The sequence below is a fragment of the Carettochelys insculpta genome, chromosome 15, assembly GCF_033958435.1.
Source record: "Carettochelys insculpta isolate YL-2023 chromosome 15, ASM3395843v1, whole genome shotgun sequence".
NCBI lineage: Eukaryota > Metazoa > Chordata > Testudines > Carettochelyidae > Carettochelys > Carettochelys insculpta.
The window spans coordinates 24,089,419-24,104,821 of NC_134151.1; the positions used below are offsets into that span (position 1 = coordinate 24,089,419).

Consider the following 15,403-nt stretch of genomic DNA (forward strand, 5'->3'; position numbering starts at 1 on the left):
GAGTCACCAGTTTTGACAAGAGATAGCAAAAACATAAAATCAGGGTTTTAAAAAAATAATAAAGGTGGTGAGAGTCAAACCTATTTTATATATTACAGAGGAAGTGTATGTGCTGTGTGCATTTTAGCTTTAAATTTTCATTTTATAACTTTTTAAAATCTTGGTAAACTATTTGTTCCTTTTACATAATCCAGGGTATACATGGTCTGCATCCAACAACACACATACTGCTACAGTAAGAGCAAAAACCAAAACATACTTCATTTCTTTGACTTATGTTATATCTGAGCTTGCTGATGGTCCTTTCATTTCTTGGGTCTCATCTCCTACTTCTAATTACTTGTCTTTGTTCACTATTGATTTTCTGTTTTAATCCTCTGTTTAAAATTCTGTCTTTTTGTTTTTCTTTTTTTTAATTTACATTACTGTAGAGGTCCAAAAGTTTCATGAACTTAACTATAGCTTATTGCCACAAACCAAATGAGGACAAAAACAGTTATAAGAAACCCTTTTAAGCAATTAACATGCTAACACAAAGTGACATGCAGCAACAATAAACCCACTTGTATAACCTTTCATTGAAAGTTACCATGTTCATATGAAAATGAAACATAGCCATAACCAAGTCAGTGAAAAAAGACTCGGGAAGGTCTAGTTCACTCTCATAATTTGTACAGAATTACAGCTCTCTCTATATAAATTTATACGTGCTAGATTATGAGCCCTTTTTATTGCTGCTAGATATTCAAGGTGTTTACCCTGTCCACTGCTTGATGTTCTGTACAAATCCATCAGCTGAAGCTGAATGCTTAATTTGGTTATAATGAGTTATCACAGAATATATCAGTGAATCACCTGAATTTCTCCTACAAAGGCATACCATCCTAAATTTTGCTATGTAATAAAAGTATGTAATTAGATTTCGTATTTGTTCGTAGTATGGGCTGCCTGCCTGGTTTAGGAGGAAAATATGAGTAATCAGCACTGTGCAGCTGTAGGTTCTGTTTCAGTGAACACAGGCATATGTGTTCAACTGAAAAGCCTACATTTCTCTGATCTCAGCAGTGTCAAAGATGTGAAAAAAAATAAACTGCTTGGCAAGAATTAATGTGCACCATTGAAGGGTGTAGGGTTTTATGTCATGTAACAGAAACACAAATAAGATAGGTGTAATCTTTTTTCCCCATGGAATGGTGAGTTTCTGGAAATGTTGTTTTTACCAGTTGGACAATGAACTCTGATAAGTGCAAAAGAATGTTGGATATGGATTATATTTGAATATATGAATAAAGATAAAAGAGTGTCAGTAAAGTGGTAAAGTGTCAGTCTCGGAGCTATTGTAAAGAAAATATCTTCATCCCATAACCTAAGAGATACACACCAAACATTCCATAAGGGTCAATTTAATGTAAATATATTGTTTCCCCTTGTATCTCGTTAATTGTCTGCAGTGGATGGTAGGAAAGTTTTAGTAAATTTGTTGTAATATTTTAATAAGAAAAATTAAAAAGATAGATTTCTTCTTCTTCACTTTTTAATTTGCAGTTGGAGGTTCCGTCCAGTGCAGTATTTTTCTCTTTGGACTCTGTTTTCCATTAGTCATTTTGTGGCTATTCCTTCTCCCATTGAATTCAGTAGCAAACTTCCACTTGGCTTCAGAACATAAGAATAGCCATATTGGCTCATACCAAAAGTCCATCTAGGTCAGTATCATGTCGTCCAAAACTGGCCTATACCAGAGGGAATGTTCAGAACAAGTGATTCATTCCCTGTCACTGATTCCCAGCTTCTGGCAAGCAGAGTCTAGAGACACTGTCCTTACCCATTCTGGCTAGCAGTCTTTAATGGACAAAACCTTCATGAATGTATCTAGTTCTTTTCTGAAACCTGTTATAGTCTTGGCCTTCACAGCATCTTCTGGCAAAGAGTTCCACAAGCTGACCTGACGCTGTGTAAAAAAATTACTTCCTTTTGTTTGTTTTAAGTCTGTTGTCTGTAAGGTTCATTTGGAGACCCTTAATTCATGTGTTATGAGAGAGTAAATAGAACTTCCTTATCTACTTTCTCTTTGCCGGTCATGATTTCATAGAATTCGGTCATATATCCTCCCACCCTCTCTTTTCATCTCTTTTACAATGTGAAAATTCCCAGACCTGTTAATTTCTCTCCACATACAGAAGCTGTTCCATACCCTAATAATTTTTGTTGCCCTTTTCTCTACCGTTTCTGGTTCTATTATATCTTATCTGAGATGCGTACATCTGTACACAGTGGGAAGAGTAAAGGAATATTAAATTGACCGTTTTGTCAGCATGCATGTTAACTATTATATTTAGTATTTTTTATAGTGGTAGGTGGGGAGATGGAGTAAATAAGGTTTCTATAAAGTAAAAAAGATAACAGGTTTATCCTTTCCTACAGTGTTTAAAGAGCTGCTTAGCAGGATAGGACAGGAGAAAAATGGAATCCCTCATATTCCAAAAATTGCAGAAAAGAAAAGTAATCGTTACTCAATCCCAGATATGCCTGGAGATATGGAACAGATATTTCCATGTGAGAAAGGAAACAAAAAAATCAAAGCAAACACTGTATCTGGTGGAAGAAACAGAATCAGGAAAATTTTAGACAAGACACGATTCAGCATCTTACCTCCCAAACTATTCAGGTAGGTTAGACTGTTATAGTAAAAGAGTATGTGTTGTTATTTTCTAAATGGCTTAAAATTTTCAGGTTTTTTTTTTGTGACTATTGTTTATGCTAATAAAAGAAAACTGCAGAAAATATTACTAGCAACTGTAGAATTAGACCAAAATAGCTTTGAAAATGCCTTATCCTTTAATGTGTCCTACTTTCCAACCTTCTTTGCTCCTACATGGTTCTGAATGCCTGTCCACAACATGTAATTCAAATATTTGATTGTCACTATTCTCTTTAACGCCAATTGTAGAGTATGAATATGAGGAACAGCCTGTGCAGTGTGGGCCCCGGAAAGCATTAATTTAATAGTTTTCAATTTAATATATGTGGATATGTTAGCAAAACAAAGCAGTGGAAATGTAGTACTTTAAAGACTAAAAAAATTTATTTGGTGATGAACTTTTGTGGGACAGAGCCGCCGCTTCTGGGTCTGTCCCATGAAAGTTCATCACCTAATAAATCATTTTGTTAGTCTTTAAAGTGCTTCATTTCTGCTGCTTTACTTTGTTGGAGTACAGACTAACATGGCCACCTCTCTGTTACTATTGGATATGCTAGACTGTTCTGGTGCTTTTTTCTATAGCAACCCATTTGAATTACCACCTTTTGTAATGGTCTTTGCAAAATTGTTTTGCATATGGGTTTTTTTCTTTATATGGTTCAGTACCTGCAGTTAAATATTCAACATTCCTATATTATTTATTCTGTGATTTACAGTCCAGAAACCTCAACTGAAGCCATACAGTAATGACTAGCAGCCGTCCAACTACCAACACCCTGTTATACTCTGACTGTATTTACAGTAGAGTCAAAGACTAATTGCGTAAAGGGCTATGAATTATTTTGGATAAGACAAGCAAATGTTAAATTACATGTAAATATTTTCAATGAGCTAACATACAAATATAGTGCCAGGTTTATTGAGTTTGGATTTGCATTTTAACTAATTTTTGTGAAATAATGTTGTTCTACTTTGGTTAGCATCAGATTTAAGATGAAAAAGACCTAAATGGTCAACATTTTTACCCCCTTTTCTACCTTAGTTGTTGTTCTTTTGTGATTTGTGTCCTGTGTTACCGATTCAAACACTGGCACATCAACAGTTCACCTTGGGATATTATTTCTGTAGACTTATTATTATGATTCTTGTCTTGACATTCAGCTGCATTGTTCGAGTGCTCACTTTCATACTATTCCTTCTGATTATAAACAGTTTAGCCCTTTTTCACCCACACCCAGTCTCCTCAAACTTAGTACATTCTTCTTTTAGTTAAGTGCACAGCATATCTATAAAAATGGCAGAAATGTTTTAATATGCCATGAGTTCAAAGTGTGGTGACATTTTAATGACTAAGAAATGTCTGTCATAGTTCAATTTTTTCCACAGTTAACTCCTATTCAGATATCATTTGGCAAAGTGGAATCTTCACATGTTTGTATTAGGTCACTGCATCTGATTGATTTTGTTTGTTTGTGTGTTAGTTTTTTGTTTTTGTTTTTGTTTTTTTTTGCCATCTCCTTTTCTCTCTGCACTTCTCTCTTCTGGGTAAACCCTGTTATTTATGTTCCTCAGAAGAATCATAGAGTTGTTGAAATGTTTACAGTATTTCCTTGTGTTTTCAACATTGTCTTCTTTCTGTTACTGCATCACCTTCTCAGGGGATTGTTTTGGTAAGAAATTACCTAATTATATGTTCTTGGGGGTGTACCAATACAGCTTCCTCACAAGTATGGATGCTTTTTTTTCTTCACTTCAGCTTAGTATCTTTGGTACTACTGAATAACATATATAATTCCAGTATTTTTTCTCCTTTAAACACAAAAGTCTTACCATTAAGTTTTCATCATCTCATGCGATTTATAGCACCATTTGCTGAAAAGTATTGGGTCACTCCACTTCTGCCTCTGGGCAATGTGTGGGATGCTTCAAGAATTTGTATAAATTTTGTCAGGTTATCGCAAAATTACATGACCTTCTTCAATTTGGCAATTGAATAATGTGGTTATAAGTAAATTTACCATGCCCTTCAGCTGGTAGCCCTGTGCAGTAAAAAAAAAAAAAAGAAAAAGAAAAAGAAAGAAAAAGAAAGATCGGCACCAGAATTTGGAGGACTCCACTTGAACTAAAAAATTAAGTATCTTGAAATGCACATAGCTTGTAATACATTTTTATACTTACTTTTGTAAAAATGATGCCCATTTTCCTATTCTCTCTGACTTTCATGTCTTTTCTCACATCTTCTCCCTTAAATCTTCTCAGTTCCAGTCTTTCAGCTTAATGAATCAAGGCTGATATCCTTGTAGATAAAGACACCTCCTCCAAAACTATAATATTCCTGTTCTCTTCATCTCCATCTTCTATTTCACTGCACACCTGGACTTGATTCATTTCTTGAACATGTATGTTTTCTTTTCTATTGGGTGCTACTGTTATTAATTCCCTACAGAAAAGCTTACTCTTATTTGCATTTCCTCTCACCTAAGCTACGGTAATTTCTGCTCCCTTCTTCCTTGTCACCTAAAGTTTCAATCCTGCAGGCCTCAGTTTGTCCCCAAAGTGATCCATCCCATTCACTGTCTACCCAAAAGCAGAAACAGATCACAATTGCTTGCATTCTCTGAAATCTTCACTGTCTGCTTCTCCAGTTTTGAATCAGAACAAAATTCTTTGTCCTAGTTTTCAAAACTCTTTCTCCAATCTCTAACCCATTTTTCCTGATCTTTAGCCTGTTTCTGGAGCTTCCTCAGTTCTCTTCCTTTTCTTCCTCTCAACAATCAGTATAACCTCACCATTTGGAACAAAACCTCTGCTGATTTACTCTGTCCTTTTTGCAAATTATATCTTAAGATTCACCTCTCTTCCTCCTTCTGAGACTCTTAACCTTCTTTATATTATTCCACTCTTCTTTTGCTCATTCAGTCATTCTCCCGGAAGCTTGGTCATTTTCTCTCCTTACCTCTGTCCTGTCACAATGAAATGCTAGCTATGGCATATTTTCATTTACTTTTATGAACTGAGAGTACAGTCTATGTTGTCTTTAATGATATTTTGTACGAACAATGCTGCATCAATTGTAGTGATGTGTTTAACCAGTACTATAAATAGAGGTGAGATGTATGTAAATACCTTAATTACACTAAAAGGACTCCACTGAATGCATTAAAATGACAGCAGAAGTAGTTTTCATTTCAAATAGTTAGAAATTTTGAGAAATAAATGAAAATGTATTGTGCTAAATAAACCAAAGGGAGTTTTTCTTAATGAAGAGCCCTTTCCTGACTTCCCCAGAATTATGCTTAAGAAAAAGTATTTTTCAAATAAATATGTAGAAAGCCATCAACCTAGTTGATTGATGTGGAAGTGTTGCTACTAAAGGTCCATTTAATAATGGGTGGTAAGACACTTAAAATTCTCTTTATTCTGCCAAAATTGAATTAGATTCTTGCTTCCTATAAAGAAGCATGACCTGGTGGCTAGATTTTTATTTTATTTTATTTTCTGAAAGGCAAGTGGCCAAATGCTTGCAGTTTGTACTTTGGGCTGCATTTTTGTTTTCCAGGGCTGCAACTCTTTCTAGCTTGGTGCACCATTCTGCCTAATGCTAGTAACCCTTTATATTTCTGCTTTTGTGCTTGGGCCTCTCCCTTGCCTTTTTCGCTAGTTGATTTGTGTTGCTGCAACACAACTCAGGCAAAGCGGGGTTTGCAAATATAGTAGAAAGTATAAATATCAGCAATTACTCTTATTCTTAGAAATGAGAGCTCTCCCTTTTTATGATCCTGTAACATGCCCCACTTTCCCCAGGACCTTCACTTTACCTACTGAGAGTCCATTTTGCAGGATTAAACAGGTCTATCAGTTTCTCTACTTGACACAAGGTGCTGCTCCTGTGTACCTCATCGTGTAATAATCTGGAGCATTTCTTACTAGGGAGAACCAGAGAATAAGAAATATGAAAGCAGCAGTGATCAGGGCCCTTAGAAAAGCTGCTGGATTCAAAGAAGTGTTCCTCAGTGGCGGTGCTCTTATATGAAAGCAGGACTTTCAGGGACAGAGAGGTGGTCTGCTTCATGTTGCAGAGAGGTCCTTTGGAGATTACAGCGTAATCTAAATTGGACAATGATTATTATGTTGAAAAGATTAAAACATTTGCTGTGACTGTTCAGATGATTTGCATAAGGCCACCTGCATGGAAACATCTACATCAGTTACGTACTTTTCTGAACAACATTTTCGCCATCTCTGTGGAGTTATGCTGAAAATAGGCATGAATGCCTTAGCCTACTATGTGTAGTCACCAGGTCTTTCTCTATACATCAGCAAACTAGTATATCAGATACGCTATGTAACTACTTACTTATGTAGAGGATAATTTTAAAAGATGTTTTACCTTGTACCTTGTTTGGGGCTCTGTGCTTTTACCTCCAGTCATTTCTCTGCACTAAGTCTCACCCTAAAATGGTTACTGTCCTACAGAATATTCTGGTAATGTTCAAAAGTAATCAATTAAGAAATGGAGTTAAATTAAACCAAACAGATTTATTCTAAATTGAGATGACATGGATTTTTTTTCTGGAAAGTCTTTTAATCTGTTTGATCTTCTGTGGTGTATCATGTTAATGAACCCATGGTTTAGAGAAGGTTCCTTTTGCTTTGAGGCACCTACAGAATAGAAATTATATTTTACTTTTGTGTAATCTAAATGTAGGTAATTCTAAACACTATTTTGCAGTGATGGCAGCGTAAGCCAGTCACAGGATGACAGTATTGTTGGAACAAGACAGTGCAGACACAGTCTGGCCATAATGCCTATCCCTGGAACACTCTCATCAAGTAGCCCTGATCTGCTGCAACCTACAACCAGCATGCTGGATTTTACTAATCCTTCAGGTAAACTAATACATTTTTTCTGTGTTATGGGTTCACTCCTCAACCTGTTAGTGCACTCAGTCTGTGAAGATACCAGTTGGTGTAGTAAAGTCTAATCACAAGTCAACAAGCAGAGATCCAGAATGTTTGCGTGTTTCAGTAAATCCAAATATGAAGCTAATTAGTCAAACTACATTTTTATATATTGGTTTCTGGCATTTCTGTAGTGTTTACGGATACATTGTTGTAACAAATAAAGGCTCCACAGTGTTAACTAAGTTTAAGCTTTTAGTTGTAACTTTTACTGAACATAAGTACTGATTTGGGGTGGAGGAGGTAGGGAGAGAGATGATCTCTTCTACTGCCACGCAATCTGTCAAATGTATTCACCTGTTCGTGCGATATCCCTGGCAGCTTCCAAACTGGAGAGAAATGACACAACTCCCAAAAGAACGCCATCTCTTAAGCCTGCATGCTAGCTCTCGTTTGCCATAACTTGAGAGCTTGTTCCTTCTCTCCAAGCGAAAGCAGAACCTGCCATCTCAAGTGCCCTCTCTGTAGAGAACTCTTACACTACTTTAGTGAAAGTGGCTTGGCTTGTTCTGGTCCCTCACCACTTCTTTGCCTTCTCCTCCTCTGTCCTGTGCCCTTCATGGTGTGGCTTCTGTTCATGTACAGTCCATGAAAAAAATGCGCAGAAAGCATATTCAGTGAGGGTAGACCTATATAGAACCAAGCCAGTGCTGTTGGTCCCATACCTTGATTAGCTTTTCATTTATTCAAATTTATTTTTGAAAAACAAAAATAAGGCTTTTCAGGTTTGTAACACAGGGTTGCTAGCTTTCTAATGGCAGAAAACCAAACACCCTTACTGCTCACCCTGTCCCTTTTGAAGCCCTCGATGCCCCCTCCATTTCTCGACTTCCACCAGTGTTGCTCACTTCCTTATTCTCACCTGGTTGGTACAGGAGTTTGGGATGCAGCAAAGGGTGCCAGGCTGCAGCATAGGGTTGGAGTTCCAGAGGAATAAGGACTCCAGCTCGGGATCAGGCTCTGGGGCTGTTTCTACACAGGCCACTTTCTCTGGAAGTGGCGTGGTAATACACGGCCCGAAATATGCTAATGAGGCGCGGATGCAAATTCCCTGCGCCTCGTTAGCATATGGTCACGTGATTTGGAGTCCAGAAGACCGTTCTTTTGGACTCCAAAATGCTGTGTAGAAGTGTGGCCCCTGGGGAGCTTCCGGAAGGAAGTCCTTCTTCTGGATGCCCCTTCTTCCCGAAAATTTTTGGGAAGAAGGGGCCTCCGGAAGAAGGACTTCCTTCCAGAAGACGCCCGGGGGCCACACTTCTACACAGCGTTTTGGAGTCCGGAAGAACGGTCTTCCGGACTCCAAGTCATGTGACTGTATGCTAATGAGGTGCAGGGAATTTGCATCTGTACCTCATTAGCATATTTTGGGCTGTGTATTACCATGCTACTTTTGGGAAGGTGGCCTGTGTAGAAACGGCCAGGGTGGGGCTCAGGGTGCAGGAGGGTGCTCAGGCTGGGGGGTTAGGATATGTGGGGGAGAAGGGAGAAATCCAGCTGGGGGTATGTGCTATGGTGAGGGGCCAGGGATAAGGGGGTCTGCGATACAGCAGGGGGCCCTGGACTGGGGTTGATGGGTTCAGAATGTGAGGGGAGGGTGCATAATGTGAGTTCTGGGAGGGAGTTTGGTGTGGAGTGTGACTCAGCGCTGGGGCAGGAAGGTGGCATTTGGGTATTGGGTGAGGCCTCTGGGAGGGAGTTTGGGTTCAGGTAGTGGGCTTAAAGATGGGACAGATGGTTGGGGTAAGGAAGGGGTTTGAGGTGCACGTAGTGTTTACCTCAGGTGGCCCCTGGAAGTAGCAGTCAAGAACTTGTGGTCCTTAGGCACAAGGGTGGCAGGGGTGCATACTTCCCCATCCACAGGTGCCACTTCTGCAGTTCCCAGCCAATGGGAGTTGCAGAGTCAGCCCCTGTGCATAGGACCTGGATGTGCACACCACTTATCAAAGCTTCTTAGAGCCAGGGCAGACAGGGAGACTGCTGTGCCACTGAGCTATAGACCAGCCAGCAGTGCTGACTGGAGCTGCCAGGGTCCCTTTCTGATTAGGCATTCCAGTCAAAAAATGGATGCCTGGCAACCCCAGTAATGTGTGCCTCCATGTTGTTGCTGCTGTTGGAATGGAATGACTACAAGAGGCAACTGCTGGTTATATGCAGACACCTGTAAATATGATAAGCTAGAATCTTTTGTTTCCTTATTCATTATATATGTAAATTCTAAACATAATTATACTTCTGTTAAAGTGCTGTGTGGCTAAGACATTATAAATATAACTTACATTTATGTCCATAATTTCTCTTATAAAGTAGATGCATGTATTTAATGTGCTTCATGCATACATAAACATGGCAAATCATTTCCCTTCTTGCTGCAAATTTGGTGTCTTTCTACACGTAGCATACTTTTCTAAGAATCTTGACGTAACATTGGCATTGATTTTTGAAAGTCATTAGCTGTGGCCAGTTAATTTTTCTTAACCTTGGTTAGTATTCAGTTTACTATTATGCGTGTGCAAAGTCAATTCTGAATGGAGAGAAGTCTAATATATCTGTGTGGCAGATCAGCCTATTCGATTTATTTATTTATTTATTTGTTTATTCTTGTAATCTCTAAAACTTATATTTTATATAAATTGATTTATTTTTGTTTTTGCTGTCTGCAGCAATTGGTTTTTACTGTAAGTATCTTTTTTGGGTTTTGACAGCCTAAAGTTCTTTGTATTGCATGTCTCATCTGTTGAACTGAACATAGCTTTTTAACTGCTAACATTTGTTTACAATTTTGTCATGTTTGTTATTTGCATCATAAAATTTATTATTAGGAGTATTACTTTTATTGGGCATTTGCATGTCTTATCATCCATTTTTAATTAAAACCACTATTTTGTTGGGGAGGTGATATTGCTTAGTGGGTAGAGCACTGAACTGAGAGTGAGGACGTGGATTCTGTTGAATTGGTCTGCTGGGTAAACTTCGGCAAGTCACTTCCCCACTTTGCCACCTTGTACCTCAATTTCCTCATCTGTAAAATGGTGATAATACTGACCTCCTTTGTAAACCACTTGAATACCTACTCATTAGAATCTCTTTAAAAAGGCTAGATGGTGTTATGTTTGACTTTTATTAAAAAAGCTTTTTCCTGACCAGCTTGAATCCCCAGTTCTTTTCCCCATTTAAAATCCATATGAAATCATTAATGGGAGAACAGATTTTTAAAATACTATTTGTGTTTAAACAAAAAGAAAAACCAGTGACAGAATACAAATCAAAATGATGGACATCAGCACATCTTTCCTTGTGACTGGTTGGTAGTACAGCTGTTAATAAAGTAGTAAAATGTAAACAATGTGCATTATATTTACAGAATCTTTAAGGCTCAATACCATGCAGTTTTAACAGGTGTAAGAAGATTCTTGGTAAAATTGCATTAGAAAAAGAGAATTCACCTTGAATGGACCCTAAGAATATGTGCTAACTATTCATGCTAAACTAGCAGCATTTACCAGCAACACTACATATCTTTCCCAGACCTTTGGAAGACATCTGTGGAGCTCAAAAACTCTGTCTGATGTCCAGAAGTTGATTCAATAAAAAGCATTATCTCACCCCCGCCTTTTATAGCTAATACCCTCGTACTGACAAGGGTTCAGCAATGCTGCATCCTGTGCCAAATAGTTAATGTTTCTCAATTTTGAAAAAAATACCCGGATCAGTTTTCAGGAAAGAGAGAATGTGTACTGAGAATTGTTTTTATTTAGATTTAGGTGTTGCCCACCCCATCTGACAGATGAATACTGTTTTATCCTTTCAAGAGAAGGGCAGTTTTGCATTTTAAAGGTGTTTTTCTTTAAATATAGACATTCCAGATCAAGTCATAAGAGTTTTCAAAGCAGACCAGCAAAGCTGTTACATTATAATTAGCAAAGACACTACAGCAAAAGAAGTTGTGAGTCATGCAGTACATGAATTCAACTTGACGGGAGCTCCAGAAACCTACTCTTTGTGTGAGGTGTCTGTGAGTCCTGAGGGAGTCATCAAGCAGAGGAGGCTTCCAGACCAATTCTCCAAATTGGCAGACAGAATCCAGCTCAATGGAAGGTAAAAGGGTACTAGTTTTGTTTGACTTTGACGTTAAAGGTGAAGCATTTGAAAAGAGATATCAGAGAACAATGTTTTGATTAAAACTTGAGAGGAAAGTTTAGAATGTCTCTTGCATTACTGAGAGCTGCTAATGATGTAAACTTTCATTTCAGTGTACACAAATATTCTAAGAAATTTAAAACTCGAATTGCTACTCTAGGCTATGAGCAAATGAGATAAATTATTTTCAATTGTAATTATACTGCTTTCTCCTTGCTGTGCTTGTTTGACCTGTCTGCTTTTTTTCCCTGCTGTTATGGCTGAAAAAATATTTTATGCATCCATGCAGCACATAATTATAATCTCAGATTTTCTTGGAGTGGAGAAGAGAGATCATTTGCACCTGAAGTTGATGAGAACTTATTCCTTGCATTCTGTGCTTAGGATCTCTGATGCTGTCCAGCTATAACATTATATAGTTAGACCGACTTTCAGTGCCATTTATCAGCACTAGAAAGAAGGCTTCCTACAGCTGCTAAGTGTGTTTTGCTTGTAGGTGAGGGCTAAGTTTTTTTGTTTTTTTTTGGGGGGCGGGGGGGGGATTTCCACCCCGCCCCCCTGCATAAATGCCAGTAGATCTTAGAACTCTCCTGTTTAATGTATCCGGAGTTTCCAAGAAAGCTTTCCTGGCCACTGCAGCTTTTTCAGACCTCTCAAATTAAGTTTGAGGGATGGTCATAAACTTGCTGTGCTTTGTGGTACAAAAACACTTTTGTTATGGGTATATATAGGAATGTGAATTTTCCTACAAATATATTTGGTCACTGGTGCAGTGTTCTCCATCACTCTAAAGAAAGTGTTACCATAATTGCCCATTACTCTGCGCCATGCTCATTAATTTGGGGCTAAAGTGGGGAGAAGTGAATAATTCTGAGTGTGCTGCTTGTGTTACTAATGTTCCTAAGGAGCTTCAGTTTTCCCTTCTGCCAATTCCCTCCCAATAGAGCTATTCTGCCTGACCCAGGGTCCAGAGGATTAAGTTCTTTCCCCCTGGACTCCCTGGCTCCCCAAAATCACAGGGCTGACAGGTGGTCATGCTCTGGTTCCCCAAAAACAGAGAGCTGGTCGGTAACAAAAGAGAGTTGCAGAACAAGTGTTAGTTGGATATCTGTCTATTAGAAAAGTATATCTGAATAACAAATGGAGAATGAACTTCACTATTAAAAAAAAAAAAAAAAAAAAAAGTTTGAAATAATTTCCTTCACTTGATAATTCAGAAGGTCAGATTAGGATATACAGTGGTTTACATTAAAAAGCAATACAAAAGATACGCTTTTTCTGAAATGTAATATTACAACTAGTTGACATTAACCCAAGATGCAGTCATGCGGGAGAGTCATTTCTGTAACTGTAAGGTTACGTCTACACTACAGAGATCTTTCAAAAGAAGGTCTTCCAGAAGAACTTCTGTTGAAAGAGTACATCCACACAAAAAAAGCATATCAAAAGAGTGATCTGCTTTCAAAAGAACAGGCTAGGGGTTGAAAAATCAGGCCTAATGAGGACTGCTCTTTCGCAAAAAAAAAACAAAAAAAAAACAAAGGGCCTGTGGAGCATCTACACACATTTTCTTTTTAAAGAAGCTTTCGAAAAGGGGGGCTCTTCCTCAAATGGGAAAGGAAGAGTGATTTCGAAAGGAGTGACACATTTTTTCAATTTTCCTTTTGAAAGAACACTTTTTTGTGTATAGACATATGGGATTTTTCAAAAGTGCCCCCTTCTTTAGAAAGAACTTGCTAGTGTATGTTCAGTGTACACTTTGAAGCATGAAAGTGATTTTTATATGCCTTTTCATTTCCTGAGTATGTATATGCTTTCATATACATGTTAATATATTATGCTAATTTTTCCATCAAAAGTGGGAAAATATATTTACATCAATATTATAAAAGTGCCTCAGACTCCAAGGCTGTTCAAAATGCTATTTTACTGGTGCATTTGCAAATAGACAATCTACTGACCTTTTACTGAGAGGCAAAGATATTATTCACACGATTGCAGGCTAGTATATAAATACTAGTGATTTATGAAGAGGAAGAAAAGTTTTAAGTGGTCTCATTGTATAATGAACATTTTTGGTTTAATAATGACAGCTTTGGGTGGGGTAGGTGGATGTGTGGCAAAAGGCTGAGAGTTGGAACTTATCCTGAGCTCCATCCCCAAATTGCCTTTCATTCATAGCTGCTAGGTGTCCATTATAGATGACTTCAATAGTTCTTTCATCTGTCAAGTGGGAATAATGCCAAGGCATTTAGGGGTAATGCTTAACTTAATGGTATGTAAACTAATTTCAGAACATTACGGGGAACCTTGTCTAAAGTTTATATTACAATTCATTTTACCTTTAGATATTATCTGAAAAACAATATGGAAACAGAGACATTATGTTCAGATGAGGATGCCCAGGAGCTGCTTAGAGAGAGTCAGATCTCGCTTCTACAGTTGAGTACCATTGAGGTGGCTACTCAGCTATCAATGAGGGACTTTGAATTGTTTCGCAATATTGAACCTACTGAATACATCGATGACCTCTATAAGACGGACTCCAAAACTGGAAATGCTAATCTGAAACAATTTGAGGATGTCATTAACCAAGAGACATTCTGGGTTGCCACAGAAATTTTAACAGAGCCCAACCAGCTCAAAAGAATGAAGATTGTTAAGCATTTTATTAAAATCGCCCTACACTGTCGAGAATGCAAGAACTTCAATTCCATGTTTGCAGTGATCAGGTAAAGTACAATTCATCTGCTAGATATTAATCATCTAAATATCATATTTTTACTCAAATTAGAGTGGAATCTGATTGAGGCATGAAATGTAATTTTTAATTTCTACTGTAAGGATGAAAAATAGTCTGGCAATAACTTGTGGAAGTACAGTGTATTTTAAAACCAGTCTATGCAAAAATGTATAATTTCGTAGTATTTTCTTTCCTCCCTTCCCCTCATAATTACTTTTTCTTTTAGTGACTGCATGGTAGTTTTTGTGATTACCCCTTAATTTTCACACATTTTTTTTTCTTGTTCATGAGGATAAGTGAAGGAGAGAGAATGTTTGGATAAACATTTTTCTCATTTATAAACCTTAGAACTGCTGAATATTGTGACTGTTTTCTGTGGTTCTTCTGCTTCTCTGGTTCCTGAGTATTTTAGGCTTTTCAGCATGCTTCTTTTCCCGCTTTCTTCTCTTTCATCTTTACTGTGTATTTTAGGAAAACCACAGATAAGGTGGTTGCATTATTATTTTTTCTTCTTCCTCATATAGACTCTGCACCATGCGTTCTCCAGTTTTTCATATTAGTCTGCTAGCTTATATTTATTTCCCTTTTTACACCATTACTCAGCACCTTTTTATGTTCTCTCCCTTTAATATATTTTGAGCTCTTCTTTTGCATATTGGGGCTGATTCTGATTTATGCATTTGCAGTGTCACTGACTTGAATAGTCTGAGCCAAACCAGTGTCTTGTTCTGAATTGTTTAGACCCCAGCATTTATCAAAAACACAGCTCTTAACAGTACTTTATCAGGCCTAATTTTTAATCAATCAATGCTAATACTGTTTCTCAGCATTATTATCTTTGAAGTTTATTCCATTCTTTAATT

At 37.6% G+C, this 15,403-nt stretch overlaps 1 protein-coding gene across 4 annotated transcripts in view; it reads left to right on the forward strand.

Moving 5' to 3' along the window:
- Nucleotides 1-15,403, forward strand: part of RAPGEF6 (Rap guanine nucleotide exchange factor 6) — a 230,631-nt gene that overhangs the window by 174,359 nt on the left and 40,869 nt on the right. For all 4 annotated transcript variants that reach the window (XM_075009312.1, XM_075009315.1, XM_075009314.1 and 1 more), the window contains 4 exons: nt 2,422-2,665; nt 7,431-7,588; nt 11,515-11,755; nt 14,146-14,529. In XM_075009312.1, the coding sequence (XP_074865413.1) occupies nt 2,422-2,665; nt 7,431-7,588; nt 11,515-11,755; nt 14,146-14,529 (1,027 nt within the window). The remainder of the gene's footprint in view (nt 1-2,421; nt 2,666-7,430; nt 7,589-11,514; nt 11,756-14,145; nt 14,530-15,403) is intronic.